At 42.9% G+C, this 13,824-nt stretch overlaps 1 protein-coding gene across 1 annotated transcript in view; it reads left to right on the forward strand.

The window, feature by feature from the left end:
* Positions 1 to 940: 940 nt before the first annotated feature.
* Positions 941 to 13,824, forward strand: part of asic4b (acid-sensing (proton-gated) ion channel family member 4b) — a 30,678-nt gene continuing 17,794 nt past the window's right edge. The window contains exon 1 of the mRNA XM_035532895.2: positions 941 to 1,877. Coding sequence (XP_035388788.1) covers positions 1,284 to 1,877 — 594 coding nt within the window. The 5' untranslated portion in view covers positions 941 to 1,283. The remainder of the gene's footprint in view (positions 1,878 to 13,824) is intronic.

The raw sequence follows: 13,824 nt of genomic DNA on the forward strand, positions 1-13,824 counted from the left end.
TGTGTGTGGGCATGTGTGTGAAGATGAGAGTGAGAATCCTCTTTAAGTGGATGTAATAGTCTGCCGTTGCATGGGAAATAAGAGCCTCGTGGGTGAGGAAATAATCCCAGCCAGCTCCATTTATGTATTGTTATAATAATCCCGGCAAGATCCACATATGCATTATTAAATAATCCCAGGCATCTTGATTTATGTATTATTAAATAACTCTCCCTCGTCCCTCCTGTGCTCTATATCTGGTCCGTGAGAGAAGGGCTTCACTCTGCACTGCTCTGCTGTGTTTAGAAAGTGTGGCTGGCCATCACTCTCTCACTTGGTTGCGCTCTCCTGAGAGTGTGTGTGTGTGTGTGTGTGTGAGTGTGTGTGTGTGTGTGTGTGTGAGTGTGTGTGTGTGTGTGTGAGTGTGTGTGTGTGTGTGTGAGTGTGTGTGTGTGTGTGAGTGTGTGTGTGTGTGTGTGTGAGTGTGTGTGTGTGTGTGAGTGTGTGTGTGTGTGTGTGAGTGTGTGTGTGTGTGTGTGTGTGTGTGTGTGTGTGTGTGTGAGGACTCGGGGCAGTGTTAGAGGCAGCAGCAGAAGAGAGATGTGGACCTGAGTTGACAAGCAACGCAGTAGCACCCCCACCTTCCCCCTTCCCTCTTTCTCGCTCTCTCTCTCTCTCTCTCTCTCTCATTCCTTCGCTCTCTCTCCTCTGTCCCTCCCTCTCTTTCTCTTCTTCTCTTCTCTCCCTCTCTCTCCAGCTCTCTGTGTCTCTCACTCTTGGCGTGCGTCTCCAGCCCACACCACTCGCACTCTCGCTCTGGAACCTACACTGCTCTCACCGTCTCGGAGCTGCCACAGCGCTGACGCCGTCACTCTTCACTTTCTCCAGTCCTCTCCTTGCTCCACCTGTGCTCCACCCTTCTCTCCACCCCTCACCACTCTTCCAGTGCCACAGCTCCACCTGCCAGCTTCAAAGGGGGAAAGAAGAGCAGGACAGACGTGAAGGATGGAGGCAAGGAAGTGCACCTAAGACAAAAGTATTAGGATATACCATCTTAGTGGAAAGAAGAGAGATCAGACCAAACGTGAGAGAGACTGGAATTTGGAAAAAAAAAGTGTGGAAAGTGTGAGATTCAAGAAAACAGAGACGAGCAACATTTACGGATAGAACAAGTGTTCGTTCTGTTACCTGGAGGTGCAGCAGGTGACGAGGGGTGAGAGGCCGGTAGAGACATTTCGCCTCATCAGCAAGAGAGACCGGAGCCTTCAGCAGGAGGCTCTGCAAGCACAGCCCTGGCCAGACACATGCCTCTCGAGTTCGTCTGCAAAATCAAGTTCACAGAGGAGGATGAAGCCAAGGCAGGCCGCCCCAAAGGGGGCGGGGCCAGAGCATCGGAAGAGTGCCTCAGCCGGCCCAGGGGAGGCGTGGCAGACCTGGCTGCGTTCGCCAGCTCCTCCTCCCTGCACGGCCTGTCCCAGGTTTTAGGGCCTCCAGGGTCAGGGCGGCTTGGGCTGAAACAGGTCCTGTGGGCGCTGGCGCTGCTGGCGTCGTTGGCAGTCTTCCTGTACCAGGCCTCGCAGAGCACCACCCTGTACCTGGAACACCCACACCTGGCTGCGCTGGGCGGGGAAAGCAGGCAGGAGCTCACGTTCCCCGCTGTGACACTCTGTAATGTCAATCGCTTCCGTTTCTCTGCGCTGACCGATGCCGACATCTACCACCTGGCCAACCTCACTGGTCTGCCGCCCAAGAGTCGTGGCGGGCACCGGCCTGGCGAACTGCAGTACCCACCACCTGACATGCTGGACATCTTCCAGCGCACGGGCCACCAGCTGGAAGACATGCTAAAGAGCTGCAACTTCAGTGGCCAGAACTGCTCTGTACAGGACTTCAGCGTGGTGAGTAGGCCATGAGCTACCTGGTGTTCCTCACTGACTGGCTCAGTTTTGTCTCAGTTGTTGGCTGGTTGTGGGTGGATCCTCAGGCTCTTTAGTGCAGTGTGTTTCTTGCATTAAAATGCACCACCAGATCTGATCTGGATTGGGAAAAAAACGAAAGCTAACGGTTCAATGTTAGGTACTGTGTCCCACTGTGATGTGATCACAGGAGGGTGTGAAGACAATTCACATTAGAGAGGAAGTACCCACGCACACCGGCACAGAACCCCCATGACTTCAGTGTTCTCCTCCACAGTGACTGGTTGACTGCAGGAGCATTTAAAGTAGTTCCCATCACAACTGCTGTAAACATATACTGGCCTCCTGACAGTTCTGACTCTAATTATAACTGTTGATGATGGCCCCTTCCTGAGAAGAGGGAAGCACCGGCAGGCTGCATGATCAAATCGTTATGACTGACACTACACTTGCTGTATTATTAGTGTTGTTCTGTGGGTTAAGTCGTAAGAGCAGGCAGACTCCCACACACCCTCTAACTGTGAGAATGCACTGTGTAAACAGGTCCCTTAATCTACAGATATCTTAGATATTTACAAGGCCATCCAGAGGTTTCTACCTGATACTGGAGGCTCCATTTTCAATCTATAGGTGACACTGGTTGGCGCCTGTTGGGCTTTGAACAGCACATTGGTGTGCGCCCCTGCTAGAGTCAGTGATTAGTGTGTGCTTCTGGTTGTGTGAGTGATTAGTGTGCGCTCCTGGTATGTGTGTGTGTGCATGCATGCATCTGCATGTAACTGTGTTGGTTTATTTTGCATTTGTATGTGTACATGCATGCAAGTGTAATTACATCCTTAGTGCTTTTGAGCATTTGTGTATAGCACCTGCAACTTTTATTGTTCATCCTGTCTCCAGAATATGACACCATGACATTCATTTACAGCATTTAAATAATGCTTTTATCTAAAGCAACTTACAATCATGACTGAACACAGCTTGAGTAATTGAGAGATAAGGGTCTTGCTCAGGGGCCCAACAGTGGCAGGACTTGAACTGGCAACCTTCTGCTTAGTACCTTAACCACTGAGCTACCACTGCCACTACCATTTGTCAGAGATGGAAGATGTACTCCTGAATTCAGAAGCACACCATGAAACATTGTCCATGGTGGCCAGTTAGTCCTCCATCTCAGGGCGATGTTGATTTGAACTCTGAACGGAAAGCCGTTCCTCAGTCCGCCTGGCTGCACGTCTCTTCCATGCTCTCTCAGGATCTTGCCCTCGGCTATGTTTGTCAGCCTCATGTGTGTTTTGATTGAGCGGTAAATCTACTGAATCGCTCAGACTTCAGCTCTTGCACATGGTTTGTGCCCTGATGAATATATAGGGAGGGTGAGGTTCAGGTTGGACGCCAGATTAGAGGAGAAACACTACATTACAAAAAGATCCATTTTGGTTAGGTGAATAAGCTAAAGGAAGTTGAGGTCAGAAGAGTTTACTTTTATGTAAGAAAAATCTAGTTCAGTCTCACTGACGAATATCTACATTTACATTTTCTGCATTTTCTGTATTTAGTGACCAGAGTGACTTACAAAGTGCTTTGTCATCTACTCATAGAATACATCCTAGCCAGTACAATAAGTTGGAGTCTAAGATATCTGCTGGAATACAGGAACCAAAATTGATACATACAAGAACTGCAAAGTAAGCATAAGTTCTATATGAAAACAACAATATATGCAATACCAAATGATAACAAACAATATCAAACAACGTTTGATATTGCTAGTGCTCAGTAATATAAAAACTCCACAGGTGCAGTGAGATGTAATCTGATACTGCATCTTAGATTAAAACGTGAGCTTTAATAATGTTTTGCCTTAGTTGTGTGTCAGTGTGTGCATGTGTGTGTAATAATCAGTTCTGTAAATTAATGACTCCACACAACAGCCTTGCAGACAAAAAAACAAGGTAACTCCCCTGCAGGTCAACCCCCTGCAGGTCGAAACATGGACTGATCCCTTCCACTCCTGTCCTCTAGTGCTGGAATGACCTGGTGGATTTGATTTTTCACAGAAGAGCTGCATAAATTAAGGAAACTCATGTAAAACATTAATCAAAGCTCTTACAAGCTGGGGCAGTAATGGATGGAACTGTCGGAGTGCTCATATCTTCTGAATGCAGCTAATCTCCTCTCAGAAGCGCACTTCCGCCAGGTTTAGGGTCATGATAAGGAGGTGGAATAACAGGAACACACTCAGTGCAGAGCTGTGCTGTGTAAACGCTCTCTCTGCTCCAGAGCTTCTGAAACCAGTGAGGAGCCGTAACCTCGATTTACGATACATCATGCAATTCATAATCTGTACATTATACATGATACATTGTGCAAGCTACAAGTCCGTTTCTTTTCTGTCCACTTGCAGAAACCCTTAGTCTGTTCTTCTCCTTATGGCTTAACTGGAGGTACATAGTCGGGTTTAGGGGAATGTTTATGTAGATGAAATGGACGACGTGAATTGTTCATTATCTGTTTGTTTACTTTTATGTTCTCTATGATGCAGTAGGAGTTTACAATTGCTGATCATGTTCTGTGATGTGATTATTAGTGATGTTCTGTAACTCACTCATGAATCATCATAAATCACAGAGGAACTCACTTCTACTTCCTGTTTCAAAAGTGATAAGTATTGAGAGTAATGTTCTGTGCTGGATTATGGTTAAAGTAGTATAATGCTCTGTGCTGGATTAGGGTTAGTGTTAAGGTAGAATAATGCTCTGTACTGTATTAGGGTTAGGGTTAAGGTAGTATAATGCTCTGTCCTGGATTAGAGTTAGGGTTAAAGTAGAATAATGATTTGTGCTAGATTAGAGTTAGGGTTAAAATAGAATAATTCTCTGTGCTGGATTAGGGTTAGTGTTAAGGTAGAATAATGCTCTGTGCTTGATTAGGGTTAGGGTTAAGGTAGAATAATGCTCTGTCCTGGATTAGAGTTAGGGTTAAAGTAGAATAATGATTTGTGCTGGATTAGGGTTAGGGCTAAAGTAGAATAATGCTCTGTGCTGGATTAGGGTTAGTGTTAAAGTAGAATAATGCTCTGTGCTGGATTAGGGTTAGTGTTAAAGTAGAATAATGCTCTGTCCTGGATTAGAGTTAGGGTTAAAGTAGAATAATGATTTGTGCTGGATTAGGGTTAGCGCTATGGTAGAATAATGCTCTGTGCTGGATTAGGGTTAGTGTTAAGGTAGAATAATGCTCTGTGCTTGATTAGGGTTAGGGTTAAGGTAGAATAATGCTCTGTGCTGGATTAGAATTAGGGTTAAAGTAGAATAATGATTTGTGCTGGATTAGGGTTAGGGTTAAGGTAGAATAATGCTCTGTGCAGGATTAGGGTTAGTGTTAAGGTAGAATAATGCTCTGTGCTTGATTAGGGTTAGGGTTAAGGTAGAATAATGCTCGTGCTTGATTAGGGTTAGGGTTAAGGTAGAATAATGCTCTGTCCTGGATTAGAGTTAGGGTTAAGGTAGACTAATGCTCTGTGCTGGATTAGGGTTAGTGTTAAAGCAGAATAATGCTTTGTGCTGGATTAGGGTTAGGGTTAAGGTAGACTAATGCTCTGTGCAAGGATTAGAGTTAGGGTTAAGGTAGATTGCTTACAACAAATAGACTGTCGCATACTTTAGGGCTGCATTCAAGTTCCACCATTGTCTGTGATTACAGTGCAACACATGGCAACATGAGTTTTACCCATGACCCCTGTTATAGTGAACAGTCATCCCTATTATAGTGAAGTGAGCTGACAGTTAGGTGAACTCTCCTGTTATAGTGAACAGTAACCCCTATTGAAGTGAACAGTGACCCCTGTTATAGTGAACAGTGAGCTGACAGTTAGGTGAACTCTTTGGCAAACGGCACTTTTAACCAACTAATCAGTTAATTGATCTGCGGTCATTGGAGTACAGATATGACTCCACAGGAAGGAAGGAGATGAGATGCAACTGAGACTTGTGCACAAAGACAAGAACTTGTCTTTTTGTTTTAGATAATTGCATGTGCATTTTGGTTTTGTATTACTTTAGAAACTATTCATTATGATTAGTTTAGACCAGAGTGTTGTGTTTTCATAGCGGGTAAGTTTGTTGTGAGAAATATTTTAAATCAGAAAAACTATAAACAAAGCAAACTGTAGCAAAGGGCAGGCCTGTGCAGGCCTAAAGCTGAATTCAGAATCAGATTCAGACGAGGTATAAACTCTATTATGAGGTTTGTGGGACAAACAGCTTTAATGTTTGTTACCCAGTGTTACATTTTCATAATGATAAAATAGTAAAACACAAAAGGACAACTGTAACACTGTGTCTGTCTTTGTGTGTGTGTGTGTGTGTGTGTGTGTGTGTGTGTGTGTGTGTGTGTGTGTGTGTGTGTGCGTGCATGCGCGCGCACACATATTATGCACCTGTTTGTGTATGATGTCCTTGCCGTTTTCAGAATGCTAATAACAGTTTTGTTTGCTTTTGGATCGAAGGCCTGAAGTGTAAATGCCACATTTAAAAATCCTTTGACTGCTGTGTTTCTATACACAAATTAGAAACGCACCACTGGAGTCTGTACTTAATGAGACAAGGGGCTGTTGTGCCTTTCACTTCTTTGATCTGTTTTCTTCTGAATATCCAGTTTCGAAAACTTCATCTGCATGCAGGGTTAAGTCATTTTTTTGTCACAGAGAATATCTGTGTTTGGAATATTTTCTCATGTCCCTACATCATTCTCTATTCAAGTAGTTCTGCAGAAGTCATTTTTTTTTCTGTTCTAGAATCTCCTCTGGAACATTGTTGTTCTAAAACTCCCCGTAGGAGTGAGGAGCTCTCGCTCTGCCTGAGGCTTCCCAAATCTGTAACATTTATAGGGTTTTAGACGCCTATAATTATGTTAATTTGTTTTTCATATAACATTTTCATCACAGTTTGGGCCTTAGTCATGGAATATGGGCTATACGTAAAGTCTTGGTACAGGAACAGACATGAATTACTACAGACACAACACAATAGATGTGAAACTCCTCCGGGTGGTTAAGTAGGTGTCAGGGCGTGGACCAGGGTTCTGTGAGGAGATCTCATCTGGTCTAGGGTTCTGTAAGGAGATCTCATCTGGTCCAGGGTTCTGTGAGGAGATCTCATCTGGACCAGGGTTCTGTGAGGTGATCTCATCTGGTCCAGGGTTCTGTGAGGTGATCTCATCTGGTCCAAGGTTCTGTGAGGAGATCTCATCTGGTCCAGGGTTCTGTGAGGAGATCTCATCTGGTCCAGGGTTCTGTGAGGAGATCTCATCTGGTCCAGGGTTCTGACACACATTTGGCTTTCTGGGAGACTTGACTATAAAGTAAGTCCTGCATGAACCCCCTCTGGTGGCAACTCTCCAAACGGCAGGGCAAATAACTCAGGGGAAGACAAGGGCCACCTGCAGAGTCAATCAAATCCTGTGAGTTTGTTATGAATCCCTCATTAAGGTCTCATGTTAAAATTGCAATTCTGTTGATTTTCACCTTAACATTCATATGTCTCTCCCTGTCATACAGCTGTCCATCCACAGTTTTTAGGATTAGAGATTAAAATTAGCACAACTAAGACAGGAATTATGTCTTTTCAGCAAAGCCTATTTAAGATTCTTCCATTACATGTTTCTTGCATAAATCTCTGAGTACGCATGAGGTTGTCAAACGTGACCAAGGTGATTCACTAATCCATCTCCCTGTGTGGGTTTCCAGCCTGGTTGAAGGAGGCATGATGATATCTGCTGGATTGCGTTCGCTTCAACTTCAAAGCTAAAAACCGACATAGTAACAGGATTTAGAGATTAGGTGTGGGGCCAACGGGACATTCAGCCACTTTTGAAAATACCACATTCCTGTCCTGCCACATGTTAACCGTAGAGTGAAAGAAGTTAGAAGGAGGCAGAGACCCAGAGCTACAACCCAGTGCACAGACACAGGATCTCCCACACAGACACGGATTTTCCACTCAGACACAGCTCTTCCACTCAGACACGGATCTTCCACACAGACACAGATCTCCCACACAGACACGGATCTCCCACACAGACACGGATCTCCCACACAGACACGGATCTCCCACACAGACACGGATCTCCCACACAGAGACAGATCTCCCACACAGACACAGATCTCCCACACAGACACGGATCTCCCACACAGACACAGCTCTTCCACTCAGACACAGATCTCCCACACAGACACGGATCTCCCACACAGACACAGATCTCCCACACAGACACAGCTCTTCCACTCACACACAGATCTCCCACACAGACACAGATCTCGCACACAGACACGGATCTCCCACACAGACACAGATCTCCCACACAGACACAGCTCTTCCACTCACACACAGATCTCCCACACAGACACAGATCTCGCACACAGACACGGATCTCCCACACAGACATGGATCTCCCACACAGACACAGCTCTTCCACTCAGACACGGATCTTCCACTCAGACACGGATCTCCCACACAGACACGGATCTCCCACACAGACACGGATCTCCCACACAGACACGGATCGCCCACACAGACGCACTTTCAAATGTCATGTGTTCACTGCACAGTGTGTGCACATACAAGCACAGGGGTGTGTGTGTGTGTGTGTGTGTGTGTGTGTGTGTGTGTGTGTGTGTGTGTGTGTGTGTGTGTGTGTGTGTGTGACTTTTCATGGTGCATCTAATGCTTGTTGAGGACATAGAACACTGTGAGCTGTGAAACTCTCACTCTCTCATTGACCCACCTTGATGGAGGATGTGGATGTGGTTATGTGAGTTATGTGAGTTATGTGGTTATGTGCGTTATGTGGTTATGTGGATATGAGGTCATGTGAGTTGTGAGTTATGTGGTTATGTGAGGTATGTGAGTTATGTGGTTATGTGGTTATGTGAGTTTTGTGGTTATGAGGTTATGTGAGTTATGTGGTTATGTGAGTTATGTGGTTATGTGGTTATGTGAGTTATGTGAGTTATGTGGTTATGTGGTTATGTGAGTTATGTGAGTTATGTGGTTATGTAAGTTATGTGGTTCTGTGAGTTATTTGAGTTTTGTGGTTATGAGGTTATGTGAGTTATGTGGTTTTGTGAGTTATGTGGTTATGTGGTTATGTGAGTTATGTGGATATGAGGTCATGCGAGTTATGTGGTTATGTGAGGTATGTGATTATGTGAGTTATGTGGTTATATGACTTATGTGAGCTATCTGAGTTATGTGGTTATGTAAGTTATGTGATTATGTGAGTTATGTGAGTTATGTGGTTATGTGAGTTTTGTGGTTATGAGGTCATGCGAGTTATGTGAGTTATGTGAGTTGTGTGAGTTATGTGAGTTATGTGGTTATGTGAGTTATGTGAGTTATGTGGTTATGTGAGTTATGTGGCTATATGGTTATGTGGTTATGTGAGTTATGTGGTTATGTGGTTATGTGAGTTGTGTGAGTTATGTGAGTTATGTGAGTTATGTGGTACTTGGGATAATGTAAAACACATTTTACAGTTTGAATCCTGGTTGTTAGTTTGCTCAAACTTCTTGAAGGATTCACATATCTAAATGAAATACGCTGATTAATCAGTATAGGTTGTTTAACAATATTGAAAATGTAAGGTAGGCATGTATGACTTTCTGAGCACTAACAGTTTGGCGAGAGAAAATAAGGCTACATCGTAATGCACTGTTTGTATTTCATTGACTTAATATTGAATACGGTTCATTTGTGCATTTGCATGCATGTGCATATGTGTGCGCATGCACTTGTGTATGTGCGCACATGTGCGTATGTGGGTGTATGTGTGTGCATACACTTGTGTATGTGTATACATGCACTTGTGTATGTGCGTGCATATGCGTATGTGTGTGCATGCACTTGTGTATGTGTGTATGTGTGTATGTATGTGCATGCACTTGTTTATGTGCATGGATGTGCGTATGTGTTTGTATGCACTTCTGTATGTGTGTTTATGCACTTGTGTATGTGCCTATGTGTGTGTATGCACTTGTGTATGTGCGTATGTGTGTGTATGCACTTGTGTATGTGCGTATGTATGTGCATGTACTTGTGTATGTGCATATGTGTGTATGCACTCATGTATGTGCGTGGATGTGTGTATGTGTGTATGCACTTGTGTATGTGTGTATGTGTGTATGTATGTGCATGCACTTGTTTATGTGCATGGATGTGCGTATGTGTTTGTATGCACTTCTGTATGTGTGTTTATGCACTTGTGGATGTGCATATATGTGTGTATGCACTTGTGGATGTCCATGGATGTGTGTACACTCTTGCTTTATTATAGTATAATTATTAAATTAAATTGTAAAATAACAGTAAATAATAAATAGCTGCAAGATATATACTAAACAACTCTTGCAGTTATACATGAGAAGGAGTGGGTTATAAAGGTTGATCCTCTGCACTTGTTATTCTAGTGGCTGTTAATAAATGGACATGTAGCACATCTACAGCAGCTGCAGGCTACAGTCCCATAGTTTTTATCTGAATGGTCATGTGTCATTCTTTCCTATCAGGTTGCATTCAGCATGTAAACATTAACAGCACCCTTTCTGAGCCTATCGGCAAGCACAGGTGACCCCAGGTGAACCCAGGTCACAAAGCAGTTTTACAAATGTCCAAGTCCAAGCCCCCAGTGAGCAAGACAATGGTGACAGTGGCAAGGAAAAACTCCCTAGCGCCCGAGGAAGAAACCTTGGGAGGAACCAAGACTCAAGGTGTTGGGTGGGGGGGTTAGTATCCCCCTCTGGCCAACAACGGTCACCACAATAGTAACAATTTTAGTAACAATAGAAAAATAAACAAATAATATTAAAATGAAAAAATAAGCAATTAATGTCTAGTGTGGTTTTCTAGAAGTCCTAGTCCGGCCCCATGGTGTACACATTTTCAAAACCCATCCCACATGAGAACAGAGAAGTAGTTGGCTGGGGTGGAGGTGTGGTGGGCTACAGCAGGGGACATCAAGGGTGGTGGGAGGAGCCATGGCAGCTGAGACGGGTCGAGGCTCAGTAACATCATGACACCAGGGGTAGGTGAACCTCAGCAGAAAGAGAGACTAGATTATTAGGTATGTCCAGGTACGAGGGTCTGTAAATTAGGGAACTATAATGTGCAGTGATGGACTCCAGCAGATCTAGCTACGGCAGCACAGCTAAAAGAAAGAGCCAGAAGGAACCACAGGCATGAGGCACCCTGGAACATCAGCACTCTGCTGCTCTCAGTCAAAACACTTTGACAAAAGAGAGGTGAAGTGACAGCATCATAACATCCCAGTTTACCATAATTCTCAGTGCCCGTGGACCCCCAGATCTACACCTTTACCTAAGATGGGAAGTAGTTAATAAAATGCCTGACTGTACAGATAGGTTTTCAGCCTTAAATATTGAGACTGTGTCTGAGTTTGGAACATTTACAGGAAGGTTATTCCATAGTGTAGGAGCTTTATAGGAAAAGGCTCTGCCCCCTGCAGTAGATTTTCTTATTTTTGGTATTAGTAATGAGCATGCAGGTTTTTGATCTAAGCAGACATGGTGGATCGTAATGCACTAGGAGTTCTCTAAGGTACTGTGGGGCAACACCATTCAGTGCTTTGTAGGTTATTACAAGTATTTTATAATCAATATGAAATGTAAAGTAGCTAAGATAGGAGTGATGTGATCAAATTTTTTAGTTATAGTAAGAACTCTGGCTGCTGCATTTTGAACTAGCTGGAGCTTGTTTAGGCACTTAATGGTACAGCCAGATAGTAAGCCATTACAGTAGTCCAATCTGGAAGTGGTAAATGCATGGAGTAGCTTTTCTGCATCATGTGAGAAGAGCATGTTCCTAATCTTTGAAATGTTCCTAAGGTGGAGAAAAGAGGTCCTAGAAATATTGTTTACATGAGCTTTGAACAAGAGACTGGGATCCATAATCACTCCAAGATCTTTAACTGTTAGAGAAGATGTGATTGAGAGACCATTGAGGTTCATTGAGTAATTAGATGATCTAGCTGTCTCTGGGCCTGATATAAGTACCTCTGTTTTGTCAGGATTAAGTGAGAGAAAGTTCCTCAACATCCAGTGTCTGATGTCCTTTATGCTTTCTGATGAATATGAATAAGTATGAATAAGTATAAATAAGTATGAATAAGTATAAACATCCAGTGTCTGATGTCCTTTATGCATTCATCAGAAAGCATAAAGGACATCAGATACTGGATGTTGAGGAACTTTCTCTCACTTAATCCTGACAAAACAGAGGTACTTATATCACGCCCAGAGACAGCTAGGTCCTCACAATACATATGTATTGTAAGTCGCTTTGGATAAAAGCGTCAGCTAAATGCCATAAATGTAAATGTAATACTAAGCTGATATATGTCCTCTGGTTTGGCTGAGACATATAGCTGAGTATCATTAGCGTAGCAGTGGAAACTAGCACAGTGTTTACGTATAATGTGACCTAGAAGTAGCATATATAAAGAAAAAAGCAGAGGCCCTAGATCATTGTGGAACACCATAGCTAACCTTGTTGTATGATGAGAAGTCTCCATTTACATTAACAAACTGGTAATGACCGGCTAGGTAAGATTTAAACCAGGAAAGGGGTATTACCCTAATTCCATCAACATTTTTGAGTCTATCATTTAAAATGTTGTGATCTATAGTGTCAAATGCTGCACTCAAGCAATATAAGATAAGAGACATAATCCTGGTCAGAAGCCAACAACAGGTCATTAACTACTTTAATCAGTGCTGTCTTTGTACTATGATGAGGCCTAAACCCTGACTGAAAGACTTCTTGTATCTGGTTCTGATTCAGGTATGCGCTTAGCTACTGAGCTACAGCTTGGAAATAAATGGAAGGTTTGAGGTCGGCCTGTAGTTTGACATCTGACATGGGTTGAGGTTAGATTTTTTGATAAGTGGTCTGATTACTGCTAATTTGAATGATTTAGGAACGTAGCCAAGGTTCTAGGTGGAGTTTATTAAATTTAGTAAAGGTTCAATTACTTCATGTAGGATTTCCGTAAGAAAGTATGTGTGCAGCGAATATACTAAGTAAGCTATCTAGTAAGAATCTAATAAGCAAGCAATTTTGAGTGTGAGATCAGAAATGTAAATTTTGGCTCTTGGATCGGTGTAAAGGATTCTAGAGTTGCTTTTGGCTTGGTTGTTCTGATCTATAAGTAGTTGCCCGATGTCATGTTTATACTCTTAATGTTATTTCTAATGTGCTTAATTTTCTCATTAAAGAAATGAATTAACTTATTACTACTGTGTGATGTGGTAATCTGAGCATTGGTGTTAATTTTATTCCTAGTTACATGTGCAATTGTACTAAAAATCTGGGATTATTTTTGTTATTTTCTATTAGGGTTCAGAGATAAGATGTTCAAGCAGTAATAAGTGCTTTTCTTTACTTGAGAAGGCTCTCCTTCCATGCTAGCTGGAAGACTACAAGCTTAGTGTGGTGCCATTTTACATTCTATTTTTCAAGTGTTTTGTTTCAAATTGCGAATGTGGTCATTATACCAAGGTACAAATGTATTTATTTTTTTAAGTGGAGCAACATCATTGAGCGTGCAAGCATTGAGTGTGATTCCAAGCATTCAGTCATTTGATCAAGTTCCGTGTGAATTGAGGGTATCCTAGTCGCAAATGATAAGTCTGGGAGATTCACAATAAATGTAGGTGCAGTGGCTGATGTGATTGTGTGTCTGGTATGATAGCGAGGTGAGGTTACTATATTGTGGCTCATATGTAATTCAAATAAAATTAGTGAATGGTCTGAGATGGCATCTGACTTGAGTAGTATAACTATATTCTCTATGTCTACACTGTATGTCAGTTCAAAGTCAAGAATACGTTCACCAGAGTGTGTGGGTTATCTTATACATT

Source organism: Electrophorus electricus, chromosome 3 (assembly GCF_041902795.1).
Source record: "Electrophorus electricus isolate QZ-2024a chromosome 3, ASM4190279v1, whole genome shotgun sequence".
In the NCBI taxonomy this organism is placed as follows: Eukaryota; Metazoa; Chordata; class Actinopteri; order Gymnotiformes; family Gymnotidae; genus Electrophorus; species Electrophorus electricus.